This window comes from Scophthalmus maximus, chromosome 13 (genome assembly GCF_022379125.1).
Source record: "Scophthalmus maximus strain ysfricsl-2021 chromosome 13, ASM2237912v1, whole genome shotgun sequence".
NCBI classification, from domain to species: domain Eukaryota; kingdom Metazoa; phylum Chordata; class Actinopteri; order Pleuronectiformes; family Scophthalmidae; genus Scophthalmus; species Scophthalmus maximus.
This window is the reverse complement of record NC_061527.1, coordinates 12,482,217-12,500,971: the sequence shown is the minus strand read 5'-3', so window position 1 is coordinate 12,500,971 and position 18,755 is coordinate 12,482,217. Positions and strand designations below refer to the sequence as shown.

The 18,755-nt window shown below is 44.2% G+C and overlaps 1 protein-coding gene across 1 annotated transcript in view; it reads left to right on the top strand.

The window, feature by feature from the left end:
* fbn2b (fibrillin 2b) overlaps positions 1 to 18,755 on the top strand; it is a 60,829-nt gene that overhangs the window by 38,982 nt on the left and 3,092 nt on the right. The window contains exons 14-64 of the mRNA XM_035647732.2: positions 7 to 132; positions 222 to 344; positions 1,074 to 1,349; positions 1,474 to 1,527; positions 1,613 to 1,738; positions 2,048 to 2,173; positions 2,480 to 2,599; positions 3,522 to 3,659; positions 3,894 to 3,944; positions 4,131 to 4,256; positions 4,358 to 4,585; positions 5,182 to 5,307; positions 5,438 to 5,566; positions 5,790 to 5,915; positions 6,195 to 6,320; positions 6,452 to 6,574; positions 6,770 to 6,895; positions 7,117 to 7,242; positions 7,596 to 7,718; positions 7,832 to 7,954; positions 8,060 to 8,185; positions 8,285 to 8,407; positions 8,773 to 8,895; positions 9,473 to 9,634; positions 9,838 to 9,906; positions 10,094 to 10,219; positions 10,362 to 10,487; positions 10,600 to 10,749; positions 10,864 to 10,935; positions 11,027 to 11,152; positions 11,772 to 11,897; positions 12,481 to 12,606; positions 12,745 to 12,861; positions 13,205 to 13,333; positions 13,420 to 13,539; positions 13,750 to 13,872; positions 13,984 to 14,136; positions 14,238 to 14,303; positions 14,417 to 14,542; positions 14,861 to 14,980; positions 15,091 to 15,213; positions 15,383 to 15,514; positions 15,629 to 15,754; positions 15,937 to 16,143; positions 16,237 to 16,362; positions 16,500 to 16,622; positions 16,883 to 16,999; positions 17,081 to 17,209; positions 17,371 to 17,490; positions 18,095 to 18,326; positions 18,526 to 18,679. Of these exons, the coding sequence (XP_035503625.2) occupies positions 7 to 132; positions 222 to 344; positions 1,074 to 1,349; positions 1,474 to 1,527; positions 1,613 to 1,738; positions 2,048 to 2,173; positions 2,480 to 2,599; positions 3,522 to 3,659; positions 3,894 to 3,944; positions 4,131 to 4,256; positions 4,358 to 4,585; positions 5,182 to 5,307; positions 5,438 to 5,566; positions 5,790 to 5,915; positions 6,195 to 6,320; positions 6,452 to 6,574; positions 6,770 to 6,895; positions 7,117 to 7,242; positions 7,596 to 7,718; positions 7,832 to 7,954; positions 8,060 to 8,185; positions 8,285 to 8,407; positions 8,773 to 8,895; positions 9,473 to 9,634; positions 9,838 to 9,906; positions 10,094 to 10,219; positions 10,362 to 10,487; positions 10,600 to 10,749; positions 10,864 to 10,935; positions 11,027 to 11,152; positions 11,772 to 11,897; positions 12,481 to 12,606; positions 12,745 to 12,861; positions 13,205 to 13,333; positions 13,420 to 13,539; positions 13,750 to 13,872; positions 13,984 to 14,136; positions 14,238 to 14,303; positions 14,417 to 14,542; positions 14,861 to 14,980; positions 15,091 to 15,213; positions 15,383 to 15,514; positions 15,629 to 15,754; positions 15,937 to 16,143; positions 16,237 to 16,362; positions 16,500 to 16,622; positions 16,883 to 16,999; positions 17,081 to 17,209; positions 17,371 to 17,490; positions 18,095 to 18,326; positions 18,526 to 18,679 (6,620 nt within the window). The remainder of the gene's footprint in view (positions 1 to 6; positions 133 to 221; positions 345 to 1,073; positions 1,350 to 1,473; positions 1,528 to 1,612; positions 1,739 to 2,047; positions 2,174 to 2,479; positions 2,600 to 3,521; positions 3,660 to 3,893; positions 3,945 to 4,130; positions 4,257 to 4,357; positions 4,586 to 5,181; positions 5,308 to 5,437; positions 5,567 to 5,789; positions 5,916 to 6,194; positions 6,321 to 6,451; positions 6,575 to 6,769; positions 6,896 to 7,116; positions 7,243 to 7,595; positions 7,719 to 7,831; positions 7,955 to 8,059; positions 8,186 to 8,284; positions 8,408 to 8,772; positions 8,896 to 9,472; positions 9,635 to 9,837; positions 9,907 to 10,093; positions 10,220 to 10,361; positions 10,488 to 10,599; positions 10,750 to 10,863; positions 10,936 to 11,026; positions 11,153 to 11,771; positions 11,898 to 12,480; positions 12,607 to 12,744; positions 12,862 to 13,204; positions 13,334 to 13,419; positions 13,540 to 13,749; positions 13,873 to 13,983; positions 14,137 to 14,237; positions 14,304 to 14,416; positions 14,543 to 14,860; positions 14,981 to 15,090; positions 15,214 to 15,382; positions 15,515 to 15,628; positions 15,755 to 15,936; positions 16,144 to 16,236; positions 16,363 to 16,499; positions 16,623 to 16,882; positions 17,000 to 17,080; positions 17,210 to 17,370; positions 17,491 to 18,094; positions 18,327 to 18,525; positions 18,680 to 18,755) is intronic.

Here is an 18,755-nt window from a genome sequence, read left to right as displayed (position 1 = left end):
CTTTAGATATTGATGAGTGCATCATGAATGGAGTGATGTGTCGAAACGGCCGCTGTGTCAACACAGACGGAAGTTTTCAGTGTATCTGCAATGCAGGCTTCGAGCTCACACCTGATGGAAAGAACTGCATCGGTAAGGGACCGGCACAAAAACAAGTTGAACTTCAGGTGAACTTTCACCCTTATAAACTTGACCTAATTCTTGTTCTCTTGCTTTTCCAGATCACGATGAATGTGCCACCACCAACATGTGTCTCAACGGCATGTGTATCAACGAGGACGGCAGCTTTAAGTGCATCTGCAAGCCTGGCTTTGCACTAGCACCTAACGGACGATACTGTACCGGTATGTGTGATTTATGAAGTACGAACGCGGACCTCAGAACTTGGGCCAGCCTCAAACCGGCTGCTTCAAAACAGCGTTGTCAGATTTTGTGGCATTTGAAATCCCGCAGACCCCTTTTTGAACCCGTTTGAGCACAGTTGTGTTTCAGAAGTCAGACTTTTTGAAACGTCCCCAAGGTGCTGTAAGGTACAGGCCAGATAAAGATGGAAAGATATAGGTAGGTAAATTTATGAGTCTCTGCTGAGAGATTGTGTCTGGAAGCGAGCTAGGAGTAGCTGTCATTCCATTGCGGTCACACCATAACACAGCACATGTGCACATCCCAAATATAACATGTCAGTCGAGATAATGCTGAGTCCCGACGACCTGATTTGCTCATCATGCACTCTGTGATTCATATCTTTTTTTTGATGTTTAATGTTAACTTTAAAATAAAGAGCATTAACAAAAATTATTACACAGAAGACAAATTATAGATGGACTAATCTTTTTTTAAATACAACCTCATGAAAACACTGATTTAAGTGACCCAAGATGGTTGAAATTCCTTGAATCTTCTAAATATTATACATCTGGAAGAATGAAAACTCCTTGACATATTTACTTCATCAAGTAATTTGGATCAATTATCTTTCAATTTACCAATTTATAAGGCCATTGTGTAAACACATGTTCCTTAGCTCATAAACTGACATATGATGTTTTATTGATCTGCCCTCTCTTCATCAGACATCGACGAGTGTCAGACATCTGGCATTTGTATGAACGGCCGCTGCATCAACTCCGAGGGCTCCTTCCGCTGCGAGTGCCCACCAGGCCTGGCTATCGATGTAGATGGGAGGGTTTGTGTGGACACGCACATGAGGACCACCTGCTACGGGGCCATAAAGATGGGCACATGCTCACGTCCGTTCCCTGGTGCAGTGACTAAGTCTGAGTGCTGCTGTGCCAACGCCGAACATGGCTTTGGAGAGCCATGCCAACCCTGCCCATCCAGAAACTCAGGTAACATTGTGGATTTGCTTTAGATTGTTTATTTTAAATCCTGAAAATCTGTATTTTTTGGCATTTTTATTATAGTTAAAATATTTATCCAGCTCATCAAATGTGTTTCCTTCTCATCTGTCAGCTGAGTTCCAGGCCGTGTGCAGCAGCGGCATTGGCATCACAGCCGACGGCAGAGGTGAGTATGTTGCTGGTCAGTGTTAACTTCCCCACAGTGTTGTTAAGAAGCACGCCTGTCTGGATTAACGCCTCTCCTCTCCTAGACATCAACGAGTGTGCCCTGGACCCGGACATTTGTCAGAACGGCATTTGCGAGAACCTGAGAGGAAGCTACCGCTGCATCTGCAACATCGGCTACGAGTCCGACACTAGTGGCAAGAACTGTGTCGGTGAGTCAAAGTGGAGTGGATTGTTTTTATGTTTTATAAAAGAATACAGTAATACCCCCCAGTGAAAAGTTAGCCATGTTTCTGTTATATCATATATTGTGTATATTATTTACATATCCTTTTTTTTTCATATCGTTTTTTTAATACTTGTGATTTATTTTTTTATATTGACCAGGAGTCTCGCTTTAAAGGACAATGCTGGTGTTTTTTTTTTCCACAGTGATTCCTCTAATTAGAAATTTCATGAGTTAACTCTTCACTAAGTTATGCAACAAACAGTAAACACCTTCAACTCTTTTCTCCCTTCAGACATCAACGAGTGTCTGGTGAACCGTCTGCTCTGTGACAATGGTCTCTGCAGAAACACTCCTGGCTCCTACACCTGCTCCTGTCCTAAAGGATTTGTCTTCAAACCTGACTCAGAGACGTGCGAAGGTGAGCACGTGCACACGCACACACACACACACACACACACACACACACATTCTCTCTGAGACACTCTCACATGTTTGCTCTACTTCCCATCCATGTGTTTTGTCTTTTCTCTTTCTTTCTTTTTTACCAACAATCAAGGTCATTATAAGGTCACATTATTACCAGATGTGTTGCATTTAGTTTCAAGCAAACATGTGTCTCATGGAAAGAAGACATAGGTTACACATTGTTCTTGTGAGCGTCAAATTGTAATGAGGATCCGTTTGAATTAGCGTGTGAGTCCTGACCTCAGGTGTTTGCTTTCAGATATCAACGAGTGCGAGTCCAGCCCGTGCATCAACGGAGCGTGTCGCAACGTGGCCGGCTCCTTCAACTGCGAATGCACCCACGGCAGCAAGCTGGACTCCACCAACACCATCTGCGTGGGTAAGACATCCCGAATGTGTCCTCCCAACGCAAATTACAGCAGCACCACAGGGTCCTCACAACAGCTTGCGTGAGATAATGACTGCACACAGAAACATGAGTATGAATGGGAAATAATTGCCTAATCATTTTAATCGAGGTTTACTCTCCACTTTTGTAAACAAAGTGAGTTGGTTCAGGTTTCCAGGAGTCATCCAGAGACATTATTATCCTCAGATGTTGGGGTAGAAAGACACACACATGCGTGGCCTTGGGTCCCATGGACATTGCTTTACTTCATAGAGAACCGCCGCAGATTCAGAATGACGTGTGGTATGTAAGACTCTGCTGAGGTTAAATATTCCACTTGTTTGGAAGTTTGTTATTTTGGGGGAATCATTCTGAGAAAGCCAAGGGGCTAATACAGAACACAGATGTTATTGTTACTGAGAGAGAGAATGAGTCATTAAGAAAAGGAGAGTGAATTGTGGTTGTGTGTGTGTGTGTGGGTGGTCTCGTGGTTTTAGAGAAGAGGTGTCACTGCAATGCCTTAACGCTCTTTCTGTTCATTAGTAGCTTTAGGATTAAATGTAATGATGCAGCCTGCAGCCACAGACAGAACATGTAATATGTTGATTGTCTTGCTGGTGTATTTTGTTGCCGTTGTTAAAGGCAACCTGTGGAGATTTGAAACCATGAGCAAGGTTTTGACTTGCTGATCTCTGTTTTTTTGTATCTTGTGCTACTACTGGGTGGACGCACAAGATGGAATATTGAGATTGAGATTTTTACTTTGTGAATGATTTACGTGGGATGAAATGTATCTAATACATTCGTGAGGCCTCAAGGATGCAGAAAATCTGTTACGATCAACAACAAAAAAAGGTGAAAGAAAACTCCGCAGCTCACCTTTAATCAAAACGCTGTTTCTCCGGCTCCACAGACAGTATGAAGAGCACCTGCTGGCTGACGATACAGGACAACCGCTGTGAGGTCAACATCAACGGAGCCACGTTGAAGTCGGAGTGCTGCTCCACACTGGGAGCCGCCTGGGGCAGCCCCTGTGAACGCTGCGAGATCGGTCAGTTCAAACTGCCTAAAATATGTCAAAGGAAAGATTATTCATTATAACCACTAAAAGTGAGCTATCTTGCAATTGCTTTCTTTAGGTACAATAAATCAGTAATCCACGAGAACCAGAATATAGAATATAACTGAACATCATGTATAAAAGTAACCCCAGACTGTGAAAATGACTGGACAACTATGAAATGTTAAATACAATGCTCATACAAATATTCTTTGTTCTCCTCAGACACCGCTTGCTCCAGAGGATTTGCTCGTATGAAGGGCGTTATATGCGAAGGTAATGGCTCTGCAGTCCTCCTTTTGTCCAACATCAACACCCATGAGGGGATTTAAAACTGTGTCCTTCTGCCGTAATGTTCTCCCAACAGATTACCTTAAATTAAAAACAATTTAGTGAGTGTATGTGTTTTGGGTTTGTTTCAACCTTGTACTGATGATTCTTTAAATATGCCGCTCCCTGTAGACATTAACGAGTGCGAGGTGTTCCCCGGAGTGTGTCCAAACGGCCGCTGTGTGAACACCCAGGGCTCATTCCGCTGCGAGTGTTCTGAGGGCCTCACCTTGGACAGTACTGGACGCACATGTGTGGGTAAGAAAACTGCACAACAAAGAGAATATACATCACATCACCTGATGAATATCCGGGGGCTATGAACACGCTTCAGCATGACTTTGCTCTGGATTTTCTAGACACGCGCAGTGAGCAGTGCTTCCTGAAGTGGCACGAGGACGAGTGTGGCGAGCCGCTGCCTGGGAGATATCGTATGGACATGTGCTGCTGTTCAGTGGGCTCTGCCTGGGGTATTGACTGTGAGGAGTGTCCCAAAGCAGACACGCCCGAGTACAAAGCCATCTGCCCCCGAGGGCCCGGCTTCGCCAACAGAGGAGACATTCTGACCGGCAGGCCCTTCTACAAAGGTACCAGAGCTTTCAGCTTAATGAATAGGGACACGTCCATCTAATTTAACTGTGTAACACAAGAATCAGTGTGATCGAGTTCCAGTGTAGAGATGATTTTGAAGCTGTATCGCCTAAAACAAATCTGATCTGAATGCTGCATTATTGCACCCGACTGGAAAAAATGTATGATAATGATAATAAAAAAATACATAGGAATCAAACAGCACAGAACAAAACAAGACAAAACGCAAAAAGAACAACATCAGTTAAAACCAGTTAAAATCAGGCATTAAAAGGCTTTCCCATAAAAAAAATATGTTTTACTTAAAATAGGTACAGTTAGTTTCCAGCCTTGACTTGGGAACTTCTAGAAATAGTTGATTAGAAGAATTAGTAGCTCCTTCACTATATCTGGGGGCCAGTCCACGCTGAGCTTTAAGAGTTATTAAAAGAAATCTTAAAATCAATCCTGCAGTTGCTAAAATCTCTTAGCAGATTCTCTCAGTGGATTTGGTTAGTACTGTCAAATGGGTGTTAATGGATATACTCGAGTGAAATTTAAGTGTTTTCATATCTGTGCGTGTGAGTAATATTAGCCTTTGTCTTTCCCTCAGATGTGAATGAGTGTAAGGTGTTCAACGGTCTGTGTACTTACGGAAACTGCCGAAATACCATTGGCAGCTTCAAGTGTCGCTGCAACAATGGCTTCGCTCTGACTGCTGAAGAGAGGAACTGCACAGGTATGAAAAAGATTTAATAATAAAAAATAAAAATAAAAAAATATATATATATATATGAATAATAAACTCTCACACCTAGTGAACGTGACCACTTAATGAGCTTCCTTTTCTGAACATCACTGTGTTTCAGACATCGATGAGTGCCGCATCTCCCCTGACCTGTGTGGTCACGGTGCCTGCGTCAACACACCCGGCAGCTTTGAGTGCGAGTGCTTTGAGGGCTACGAGAGTGGCTTCATGATGATGAAGAACTGCATGGGTACGCTGGAATCACGTTCATACACGTTCACAGATACGCGATTTCACATGAAACCCTATTCAAATTCATGTCCACAATGTGAAATCGCAGTCAAGTTCAGTTTGGTTGATAATGTCATTTTTTTTTGTCTCTGTTCTTTCTTTGCGCTTTTCTTTTTCGTAAATTCCTCTTTTACTCTTATCCCTCTCCCTCCCTCTTTCCGCCTCCCCCTCTCCGTTGACAGACATCGACGAGTGCGAGAGGAACCCCCTGCTGTGTCGTGGGGGAACCTGTCTGAACACAGAGGGGAGTTATGATTGTGAATGTCCAACCGGCCACTCGCTCAGCAACGATGGCTCTGCCTGTGAAGGTTGGTCACTTATGATGTATCACACTCCACATTCACACAGTCGTGTATATGCATCCACACACAGGCTCACTGGAGGTTATGTATCATTCTCAGCACATTCAAATCAGTTTTTTCTTTGGCTCAAGTCACGTCGCAGGTGATGTGTAAGTTCAAGACATGATGAATGAATATAAATCCATTCTGTAGCTAAGGAGGGAATTTAAATTCTATTTTTTGAGCTGCTGTACAACACTTTTTATGTCTTGATGAGTAATTCTTCAAACTTGTTTGTTGGTTCAGATGTGAACGAGTGCCAGCTGAGTGAAAACCTGTGCAAGAACGGACAGTGTGTCAACTTGCCAGGAACCTACCAGTGCACCTGTGACACTGGTTACCAAGCCACACCCGACCGACAGGGCTGCGTTGGTGAGTGGAGCAAATCTCTCTGCCCTCAAAACACACAGTGAATTTCGATAGTTACGAAATTTGCGTACATGCAAATGGCTGACGATCTGAGATAACACTGAGATCTGGGTGACTGTGTCTTCTGTCTGCAGATATCGATGAGTGCACCATCATGAACGGAGGCTGCGAGACCCACTGCACCAACTCAGAGGGCAGCTACGAGTGTAGCTGCAGTGAGGGCTACGCTCTCATGCCTGATCTCAGGACCTGTGCAGGTAAAAAAAAACAAAGAAAACAAGTAAACACAGGACATGCACAGTATGTCTTTTAAAGTCGTATAAAAGGTTTAAAGAATGCAACTTTGTCTCATAGTGACAGTCTCCCATATGAAAATGAATTAAGGATATTTTCTATGTCGGGACTTCGACTTCCTATATGACACTCAAATGTATTTCTGCTGTTTCTATTAGACATTGATGAGTGTGAGGAGACACCAGACATCTGTGACGGAGGCCAGTGCACCAACATTCCTGGGGAATATCGCTGTCTGTGTTACGACGGCTTCATGGCGTCCATGGACATGAGGACCTGTATTGGTGAGAGGAGAAACCCATTCTGACATCTTCGTCTATTGTTGAACTTCTGCCCCTGTTTTGTCTTTTAGTTATTTTCTTTCTGTCTTCTAAATGTATTTATTCACGCAGTCTCTGGCCTGATGTTTTCCTGCTTGTCTGTCTCCCTATGGGACTTTCTCTGTCAGCCTCACTATCTGTCACTCAAAGGCCAGAACATTCACATGTCCTCTCTGTCTGCCCAGATGTGAACGAGTGTGATTTGAACCCAAACATCTGTCTCCACGGCGACTGTGAGAACACCAAAGGCTCCTTCATCTGCCACTGTCAGCTGGGATACTTTGTCAAGAAGGGATCAACGGGCTGCACAGGTGTGTGCACACACACACACACACACACATTTAAATATCAAGGTCTCCTCTGTGTGTCCATATCAGCGTTGAGTGATCAGAAAGTTCATCCATGCATACACTTGTTCCAAGTCTACATTTTAGAAATGAATAACTTATTTGTACTATACCATATCTGGAGACCCAGAACAGAAGTAAACCTGCTGTGGTTAGTAAAAAGCTCAATTTCAATGTCATGAAACTTGTAATTTTTACTCCCAGCTAAACTAAGGTTACTCTTTTTGTTATTTGTTATGTTTTGTTACAGACTTTCACAAGTAAATAACTCAAACTAAAATCTGTTTATCGGCCGATTTATCCCCACATCCTCCCAGATATCGACGAGTGTGAGATCGGGGCTCACAACTGTGACATGCATGCTGCGTGCATCAACGTCCCGGGCAGCTTTAAATGTCGCTGTCGAGACGGCTGGGTGGGAGACGGCATCAAGTGTGTGGGTGAGTGCATACTCAGAATGTCTCCGCTGTGAAGCGATTGCAAGACTAGTTTTGTCGTGCAACCCTGGTTTTATATGAATATGAATTGTTTTGTTTTTTCTCCCTGTCTATAGATCAGGATGAGTGCTCTGCAGAGGACCACAACTGTAACCCCAACGCAGACTGTGTCAACACACCAGGATCCTACAGGTGCACGTGCAAAGATGGCTTTAATGGAGATGGCTTTTCTTGCTCTGGTAAGGCTGTCAAATCTTTCCAAGTATTTGCCGATTGAGTAGCAGCTCTTGTGTGCGCGGTGAGGTTCATGCCCAGAGAGTTTATGATGCATTGATCTGTTTCAGACATGGATGAGTGTGCAGACAACGTCAACCTGTGTGAGAACGGCCAGTGTCTGAACGCTCCCGGTGGCTACCGCTGCGAGTGTGAGATGGGCTTCACGCCGACAGAAGACAGCAAGGCCTGTCAAGGTGCTAAACTAATTCTGTCACGTTTTATTCTCTGCTTTCTTCATTCAGGTATCGTTACTTAAAAAGTTTTCCCCCTCTCTCTTTTGCCCTTTGCCGCAGACATCGATGAGTGTAATTTCCAGAACATCTGTGTGTTTGGAACGTGCCAGAACCTTCCAGGGATGTTCCGCTGTGTGTGCGATGATGGTTACGAACTGGACCGCAGTGGAGGAAACTGCACTGGTTAGTGTCACACTTCAGTAACTGTATCTCCAAAAATCACAGCTGACTTTCTGTGTCAATAATAGAATTCATGCATCACATATGCAAAGCATAGCAAAGAAGCTGTGCAAAGACCAAAGATGTATCTACTTTAGTCGTCTGTGAAATACCTTAATTTCTCAGTTTTTGTGCAGCTCACTTTCAAATCACCCTCAGTTAGTTTGTGGCATTAATAACTCTTTAAACAATTACAGTTTTTTTTAAATGTTTCTGCACTTACAACATCAGTATATAAACGAATATACATTCAGTGAGATCTCTGTCATGTGCTTTACTGAGATTGTGTGTGTGTGTGTGTGTGTGTGTGTCACTGTTTACCGACGTAGACATCAACGAGTGTGCGGACCCCGTGAACTGCATCAACGGACTGTGTGTGAACACTCCGGGGAGTTACCTGTGCAACTGCCCAGCTGACTTTGAGCTCAACCCCACTGGAGTGGGCTGCGTGGGTGAGTCACACGGACAAAACAGGTTTAAAAAACAAGAAGCTTTGAATGGAGAAGCCCATAAGTGATACAGTGTGGGACATGACATACATGGACTAGTGCATAAAATACACATACTGTATATATTTAGGAATGTAGTATTATTTGTCGTTATGGCTTTTTACTGTGGGAGGAACTTTCTTTATCACTTATTTACTTATAGCTTATTTTTGTACACCGGGGTAAGTTTAAAATGACATCTCTATTTCATTTCTATTAACAGTGTAAAAGATGCATTATCTACATATGAGTTCATAATCAGGCTAGTGTTGCTAAAGTCTTTCAATGTTGAGAGTGTAACTTTCCACAATGTTAGCCACAGATATGTCGTTGATGAAGCTTCTGCAATTGTCTGCATTCATAAAATTTGTAAATCAATACGAGATGCAACAGTAGCATCTGGATTTATGAAAGCTCACACTGGAGTGAAAAACATTTTACGAACATTTGCTCAATTACGAGCGAGCCAAACCCATGTTAATTACATTTGTGTACTTGTGAAATAAAAGTGTCTTAAAGAGTAAATATGTGTGATTCTCAGACACCCGTGTTGGAAACTGCTTCCTGGATATCCTCGCTCGCGGTGATGGAGGAATCTCCTGCAGTGCAGAGATCGGAGTCGGAGTGACCCGAGCGTCCTGCTGCTGCTCCCTGGGCGGAGCCTGGGGAAACCCCTGTGAACTGTGCCCCCCCACCAACACCAGTAAGCACCACAGGACCTCTATCAATCAATCACTTACTTACATTTACCGCGAAACACGCATCCACATGTTACAGTTTAAATTGTCAGATCGGCTGGTATACTTACATCTTAGCAAAATGTATTAATGGCTTCTTTTTTTTACTTTGCTACTATGAAACGAAAAATCAATCTAACCTGCTGTACCTGCTCTGTCTGGTCTGTAGCGGAGTATAAGACTCTTTGTCCAGGAGGAGAGGGATTCAGACCCAACCCCATCACCGTTATCCTGGAAGGTAAACCATCCGGCTTTCTCTCTTAACCAGCTCCATATGGAATCAATTGCAGCGACAATCAGTGTAGTAGCATAACACTTCAGCTGGCCTCAGTTATAGAATTTTGCTGTCAATTAACCCTACAAGATACCTTAAAAGCAATACACCTGTGACATCTATCGATCTTAAAATTTGAATGATTTTCTAGATATTGATGAGTGTCAGGAGCTGCCGGGACTCTGCCAGGGTGGAAACTGTGTCAATACCTTTGGCAGTTTCCAGTGTGAATGTCCAGCAGGCTACTATCTCAACGAAGAGACGCGGATCTGTGAAGGTAAGGACTGACAGACCAACTACACTGGTTTATTTTGACCAAGTCGAACTGGAGCGACTCAAAAGTATGTTGTCACTGTGCTAATTCATTTTTGTATTATTATTATTTATCTAATTATCTGTCATCACATACCTATGTGCAGATATTGATGAGTGCACAACTCACATTGGGATCTGTGGACCTGGGACCTGCTACAACACTCTGGGCAACTACACCTGTGTGTGTCCACCAGAATACATGCAAGTCAATGGAGGAAACAACTGCATGGGTGAGTGGGAAGGAGGAGAAAATGAAGATTCTCACCGTCTATTACATTTCAAAGTACAGGTGTTTTTTCTTCTTTTGAACTGACACTGTGATTGATCCATCTTGTCGTGCAGACATGAGGAAGAGTGTGTGTTACCGTAACTTCAATGACACATGTGAGAACGAACTGTCCTTCAACATGACCAAGAAGATGTGCTGCTGTGCCTACAACGTGGGAAAGGCCTGGAACAAGCCGTGCGAGTCCTGTCCTACTCCTGCTACCTGTGAGTGAGCGATGAAACCTTTCAACCGTAACTCTGACAACTGTTTGAACACCACAGTGTGACTACTTTATTTTAACTACACTCACTGAGTCTCTGTTGCCCTCACTGTTTCAGCTGAGTACCAATTACTGTGTGGTAACCAGGCTCCCGGTTTCATCATCGACATCCACACTGGCAAGCCGATCGGTAAGGTCATAACAAGGTCACCACTGGATGAGTAATACCAAGGTTCAAACCAGCAGGTATAATGTTGATGTTCTTTGTTTTTTTTGTGCAGACATTGATGAGTGTAGGGAGATACCAGGTATCTGTGCCAGCGGAGTGTGTATAAACCAGATCGGGAGCTTCCGCTGTGAATGTCCCATGGGCTTCAGTTACAACAACATACTGCTCATTTGTGAAGGTAAGACTCGGGCCTCAGATACTGTCACCTGTTCTCCTGTCTCACTTGTATATTTTGCTCCTTGTATCTCCCACAACAAGGAAAGAATCATCGTCTGTGAACTGATAAGTCATTTTTATCCACACACACACAGATAGTATGAGATAATGTTTCACACAGTTCCTGCTCTTTAGCTTTTTCTGTGTCCTGTGTCTCAACTCTCTACGTACACACACATTATGTGTCACTGCTGGCAAGAACACTTACTACCATTACTACTCTGCATCACACTAACACACACTCACACAGTTAGCTGCGTGCACATACACACACACTTATAAATAGAGATACACTCACTCACTGGCCAAGAGGCAGTCTACTCAGCGGAGCAACGGCTGCGTCTTCCCAAATGAATAATGTGCTTGTAAAAACAAGTAGAGTGGCTCTGAATGGAAGCACCTGCCAGGACCTTAAAATCATGTGGAAACTGCCAGCGACTGTCTGAACTGTACCAGAGCCAAAATGGCGCCGTTGTGTTTTCTCTCCTGCGGTCCACAAGCTGACAGTCTGCTCTGACCAGACAGTTATAGAGTCTGTGATTGATGACCACCGTCTCTCTCTCTTTCTTCCCCCTGCGCAGATATTGATGAGTGTAACAGTGGGGACAACCTGTGCCAGCGCAACGCCAACTGCATCAATATTCCTGGAAGTTACCGCTGCGAGTGCTCGCCAGGCTTCAAACTGTCCCCCAGCGGGGCCTGTGTGGGTGAGTCCGGCCAGTCTGACAGACTTTACAGAGGGTTCCCTTCCGAAAATACTGTGGAGGGGGACGGACAGACTGATTGTGTCGGTTTACGAGGAAGGTGTGTCAGGGGCATCCCTTGGTGGGAGAACAGGATTAGCGTTCGCAGTTACTCAACAGCGGGAAAGCTGCTGAGATAAGTTCATGTTGGAAATTTATCTTACAATATGTTTTTGAATGCACAGTATGTTAATTGGGGTTAATGTAATGTCTGTAATATTAGCGATGAAGGTATTAGTTGAGAGATCCTGATCCTTCATGACTTTGTTAAGATATTCCTTTATTCGTCCCACAACGGGGAAATTAGGGTGGTTCAAGTTTCCCAAATGTAAGAATGCTGCTGGGTGCAGCATTTTCCCGTTTTTAATAATTGTAACTTAAATACTGTTGAGTTTGTGACTGATGAAGCAACTCATTTTTACCTTTCATCAGCATTTTCTTCTAACATTTTGAGTAGTGAAATGAAAATTTAATCCCCAGCCTGATTGAGAAATCGTTGTTGCAACTCTTATAATATCTACTTTTGAATCCTTTCCCCCTCTTTCAGACCGTAATGAATGCCTGGAGATTCCTAATGTGTGCAGCCACGGAGAGTGTATTGACACACAGGGCAGTTATCGCTGTCTCTGCCACAACGGTTTCAAGGCTACAGCTGACCAGACCATGTGCATGGGTGAGAAGGACACCCCAGCACTGTAGACTGTGTCACGAGTCACCACATGAGAAACACATTTGTCAATATCTTTATAGCACTAGTATCTATTTGTGCAATTAACTTTTTGGAGCATACATTTTTTCTCTCTGGTTTTAGACATTGACGAGTGTGACCGACAGCCATGCGGCAACGGTACCTGTAAAAATACAGTGGGATCCTACAACTGTCTCTGCTTCCCCGGCTTCGAGCTCACACACAACAACGACTGCATGGGTATGGATTGTTCACTGTTCACTGTAAAGGTCAACAGCCTTTAGTGCTTTATTTAATAGGTCAAAGTCCTGACAAATGCTATCATGGGATTAAAGATTACACCTCTAAATTCCAATAAAAACATACTGCCCTTTTTCCATGGCAGTAATATATTTGGACAGACATGAAATAAGCTTTAGACATAAAATCCATCTGTTTTTTGACTTTTCCTGGGTATATAGGAAAAAAACAACCAGTTTGCATTTGAAATTGTATATTTTAACTATAAAATAAAATAACATGAATTCAAAATGAGAGGAATGCCTTGAGAGCCCTAATCTTTTCAATGTTCATGTCCATACAGACATAGACGAGTGCAGTGCCCTCCAAGGCCAAGTGTGCAGGAATGGACAGTGCATCAACGGTCTTGGTTCCTTCCAGTGTCTCTGCCATGAGGGTTATGAAAATACTCAAGATGGGAAAAACTGTGTCGGTAAGAAATTAAATGTAAAAGTTTAGCTCTGTACAGGCACATAAACATAAACAAACATTTTCTCACATGAACTTTGTATTTCACAGATATCAACGAGTGTGTGAGTCTGCCCGGTACCTGCTCTCCAGGAACTTGTCAGAATCTTGACGGATCTTTCAGGTGTATCTGCCCTCCAGGATATGAAGTGCAAAATGATCAGTGTATAGGTAAGACACAAAGGCACAAACACCTGACTTTAACCAGCACAACTAAATGCCTATCCTAACTCTAACTTAAACCCAATTCTCACACACACACACACACACACACACAGGAAAGCCACACTTCAGCATAGAGTAAATTAGTGATCAGATCATCTGCTACAACACGCATATTGAGCATAAACCTCTATTCTCACCTCTTCTCTCCCCTCCCAGACATCAACGAGTGTGAGGAGTCCAACATCTGCCAGTTTGGCACCTGCACCAACACCCCCGGCAGCTTCCAGTGCTCCTGCCAGCCGGGCTTCGTACTCTCTGACAACAAACGGCGCTGCTATGGTGAGAGAAGCTGTTAGTTAACATGAGGGCACAGCAGGTAGTGCTGAAGATGGATTACATATAGCCAAAAAAAAAAAAGGAATCCTGGAACTTTTTCTTTTTGTTTCGCAGATACCAGAGAAAGCTTCTGCTTCACCAAATTCGACACAGGCAAATGCTCCGTGCCCAAAGCCTTCAATACTACTAAGGCCAAGTGCTGCTGCAGCAAGATGCCTGGAGAGGGCTGGGGTCTTCCCTGTGAGCTGTGCCCACGAGAGAGCGAAGGTGTGTAACTCGGGGACACACACACGTTGTGATCAAGAGGTACACGATCACACCGACAAGTTGTGAAATAACGAAGCTGACCTTTGTTTGTGTGTCTCCAGCTGCTTTCAACACTCTGTGTCCGTTCGGCCACGGAGCCCTGCCTGGACCGGGAGATGCTCGCGAAGGTGAGTGCTGCAACACCGATCCCCTTGAATCTACAGAAAAAGTGCTGATAGTGGTAATGGGGTTGTCATGTATGTCGTTTTAAAATATGCACGTATTCTTTTTCTCTCTAAAGATTTGAATGAGTGTCTGGATAACCCAGGCATCTGCCAGAACGGTATCTGCATCAACACCGACGGCTCCTTCCGCTGTGAATGCCCCTTCGGATACAACCTGGATTACACGGGAGTCAACTGTATTGGTGAGATGTTCTCTGCAGCTTAAGTCTGCAGACTTGTCACATAATCAATATGTTGTCACCAACAGATGCAATACATCAGTTTAACTAACCCGTGATTCGCATGAAAAGAATCAAGTATTTGGAGCATTTATCATGAAGCAGTTGAGCAGACAGAAAAATCAATGACTCAGTGGCGGCTTTTTTAGGAACTATGATCTCCAGGGGCTTTATTGCCTCAGAATGCATCACTGAAAATCCATATTAGCAGCCAGGTCTGATATAAGTGCAGTGTAAATGTTGCTCTTAATTCCTGCCTGTGTCTGTCTGTGTCTTCTCCAGACACCGACGAGTGCTCCATAGGAAACCCCTGTGGAAATGGAACCTGCACCAATGTGGTGGGAGGTTTCGAGTGTTCGTGCCAGGAGGGCTTCGAACCTGGACCCATGATGACTTGTGAAGGTCATTTACGAAGCGATGCTCAACACGTTCAACACATTTGCAAAAAGGTCATTCTACATCATAACAGTGAATTAAACCACGCTGTCTCTCCCCCTTTTGTTTTTTCTCAGATATCAATGAGTGCTCCCAGAACCCTCTGCTTTGCGCCTTCCGTTGTGTCAACACCTTCGGCTCCTATGAGTGTATGTGTCCCGCTGGCTATGTGCTGCGAGATGACCAACGCATGTGCAGAGGTGAGACGCAGCACATTTCCTGTGTGCATCTGCGTGACTGTGGTCGTTTCTGCCTGTTCACTTCTGCTCTGTGTGCTGTGGTAATTATTTGACAACGTTGATGTAGGATTTTGTTTAGGCTGCCCGTTGTAGTTTTACTTACTGGCCATCTGTCACTGTGCCCTGCCAGACCAGGACGAGTGCTCGGAGGGTCTGGATGACTGCGACTCCAAGGGCATGACCTGTAAAAACCTGATTGGTACCTTCATGTGTATCTGCCCCGTTGGCATGCAGCGCAGACCAGATGGAGAGGGATGTATGGGTGAGTAATAAAAATGCAGAGATGTTTACCTCGGTCTGCACACAATGCTGTTGTTGTTACTTGATTCTCCCTCTTTTCCTCCACCCTCTCATCCTACGCTCTATTTATTACCAGACCTGAACGAGTGTCGGGCCAAGCCCGGCATCTGCAAAAACGGCCGCTGTGTCAACACGGTGGGAAGTTACCGCTGCGAGTGTAACGACGGCTTTGAGACAAGCTCCACTGGAACTGAATGTATCGGTAAGATCATTACTGCTGGAGAACATGTTGTCACACCGTGGGGGTGAAGGTGTCAAAATCCTTTCTTTAAATACAGCAGAACAAATGCACACAGCTGCTGCTTCAGCAGAGTCCATGAGAGAATTATCCAAGTTCCATCTGAATCGGTTTTACAACACACACTTGTCTGTTTTCTTCTGCAGATAACAGAAAGGGCTTCTGTTACTCTGAGGTTTTGCAGACCATGTGCCAGCAGTCGTCCACCAACAGGAACAGTGTGACAAAGTCGGAGTGCTGCTGCAACACGGGCCGAGGCTGGGGGTCACAGTGTGAGCTCTGCCCGCTGCCCGGCACCGTACAGTACAAGAAGATGTGCCCACTCGGACCTGGCTACACCACCGATGGAAGAGGTGAGGGGCACAAGAACAGGGCTGCGCATACATTTAGCCAGAAGAAAGACTGCACCCTGAATTTTGTGTTCTTACATGTTTCTGTACTTCCAGACATCAACGAGTGCCATGTGATGCAAGACCTGTGTCACAATGGTCAATGCATCAACACCATCGGATCCTTCCGCTGTCACTGTAATGTCGGTTACAAAACCGACTTCACGGCAACCTCCTGCGTTGGTATGGCTGACCTGTGTTTTTCGATTTCACAGATATTTAATTTTTTTTTTGCATTGATTACACTGGTATCAATTGACAAACATGTTCCACAGCATCCCTGCCCATATTCTTAATTTTCCTTTGTGCAAAAATTTCAGATATGGATGAATGCGCTCTGTCTCCGAAGCCCTGTAACTTCCTGTGTAAGAACACAGAGGGCAGCTACCTCTGCTCCTGCCCCCGAGGATACAGCTTACAGCCAGATGGAAAGACCTGCAAAGGTACATGGGCTCCCAATTCACTTGTGTCTTAAGGTTAATTTGCCGTTCATGTGTAAATAGCACCATAAAGAATACGAGATATTATTAAATGATCACACCAGCAGCCTGGGTTCTGTTTATTCCTTCACTATATTGATAGATATCATCAATAGCTCATTTGTATGTTACAAAAGAAATATAGAAAACACAGCTCTAAGCTTTGTGGCTTTGAGGCTTCATCTCATCATGTGATTTGATTGTCATGCTTCGTCCCCTCCAAGATCTGGATGAGTGTTCAACCAAGCAGCATAACTGCCAGTTCCTCTGCGTCAACACCATCGGAGGGTTCACCTGCAAGTGTCCCCCTGGCTTCACCCAGCACCAGACTGCCTGCATCGGTGAGCACGACACTGGGAAGGAAGAAAGTCAGACATACTTATTTTTACCCCATCTCTAAAAAAGGACTTCTCCCTTCGCAGACAACAACGAATGTTCGGCTCAAAACAGTGCGTGTGGTAACCGGGCCTCTTGTGTCAACACGCCGGGTAGCTTCAACTGTGAATGCTCCAAAGGTTTCTCCTTGGACACCACGGGCGTGGAGTGTGAGGGTGAGCAGATTCAACAACCCTAATATTAGGTTGAATTCAGAGAGTTCTGCAGATTGTGTTTGTGATGGAGGTAGGGGACAGAAAAGTGTGGTTGTATGAGTTGTACTAGGTGTCACTTCACTTCTAGGAAATGAGGAGTATTTTATTCTACTTTTCCTCAGACGTGGATGAATGTGGCAGCAACCACCGCTGTCAGCACGGCTGTCAGAACATGCTGGGAGGTTTCCGCTGTGGCTGTCCTCAGGGCTACGTGCAGCACTACCAGTGGAACCAGTGTGTGGGTGAGTTACTCTGATTTGGAGCTTGTGAGTTCTTCTCTAAAGTCTTCCTTTGATATTGCAATTACACGTTTCTTAAATTAACAACTGATCAAATTTCTTCCGAAGCTATTAATTGATTCATCGCAATTCTGTTTTGTTTTTTAAATCTACCCTCATTATCATAAGTGCCTAGATGTTATTGTTCAGTTCGCAAGGTATTGCAAAGGTATGTTTGTCAGGGATTTTGCAGTTTGTTGTTAGTCACATTGTACATACTAAACTAATTTCAGTATGATTGTATCATGTTTACATGTAACAGTCTGATTAAATGACTCCTGTTTACCTTGTTTAAAGGTGCTGCTTGGTGCTGGAAGGGTAGTAACAAATGGTTCATTTAATTAACTTCACACTAAAATCTATTTAATATATGGTAAAGGCCTTACATGGAGTGTGCAATAGAATGTATTCTTTCTACCAATAAATACAAAAAAAGTATGCACCTGTGCAAAATAAATCGAAAAACCTCTGCAATACTAAATAGGATCAAATCATATGGCTATGATTTAAAAAGGTCTTTAGTGATTTCAAGGTCTTTTGTGGATTGTGTATCATTTCTTGCCTGCAGATGAGAACGAGTGTCAGGGAGGAACAGTGTGTGGCTCCGCCTCCTGCTACAACACACTGGGCAGCTTCAAGTGTGTGTGTCCCTCTGGCTTTGACTTTGAGCAGAACAACGGTGGCTGCCAAGATGTGAATGAATGTTCCACAGGCACCAACCCCTGTATCTACGGCTGCTCCAATACCGATGGAGGCTACCTGTGTGGCTGTCCTGGAGGTTTCTACAGAGCTGGACAAGGGTGAGGGAACAGAGTTCAGGAGCTGGTATTCCTTAAAGGAATTGTGATGTCACTAGACAGTGATGCCTGGGGGAAACATCTTACCGCAATAAAACATTTGACCATGTTTTATATGATCGGAGCATTGAACATGAAGATGAAATTCACTCATCACGCTCGGCACACTGACCTCTCCCACATTGTGTTTGTCTCCATCCAGTCATTGTATAACAGGCTCAGGTTTCCAAGGCCCGTTTGTGGAGGGTGAGGATGATGAGAGTCTGTCTCCTGAGGCCTGCTACGAGTGTAAGATCAACGGAGGTGGAAAGAATGGAAGACACAAGCGCAACACTGATGAAAATGACCTAAACCAGGTACATGTGTTAACAAACCACTTCCCCTCCTCTTCTACTTGCTCCTGTCCGTCTCACAATTCAAAGTCCTCCTTCT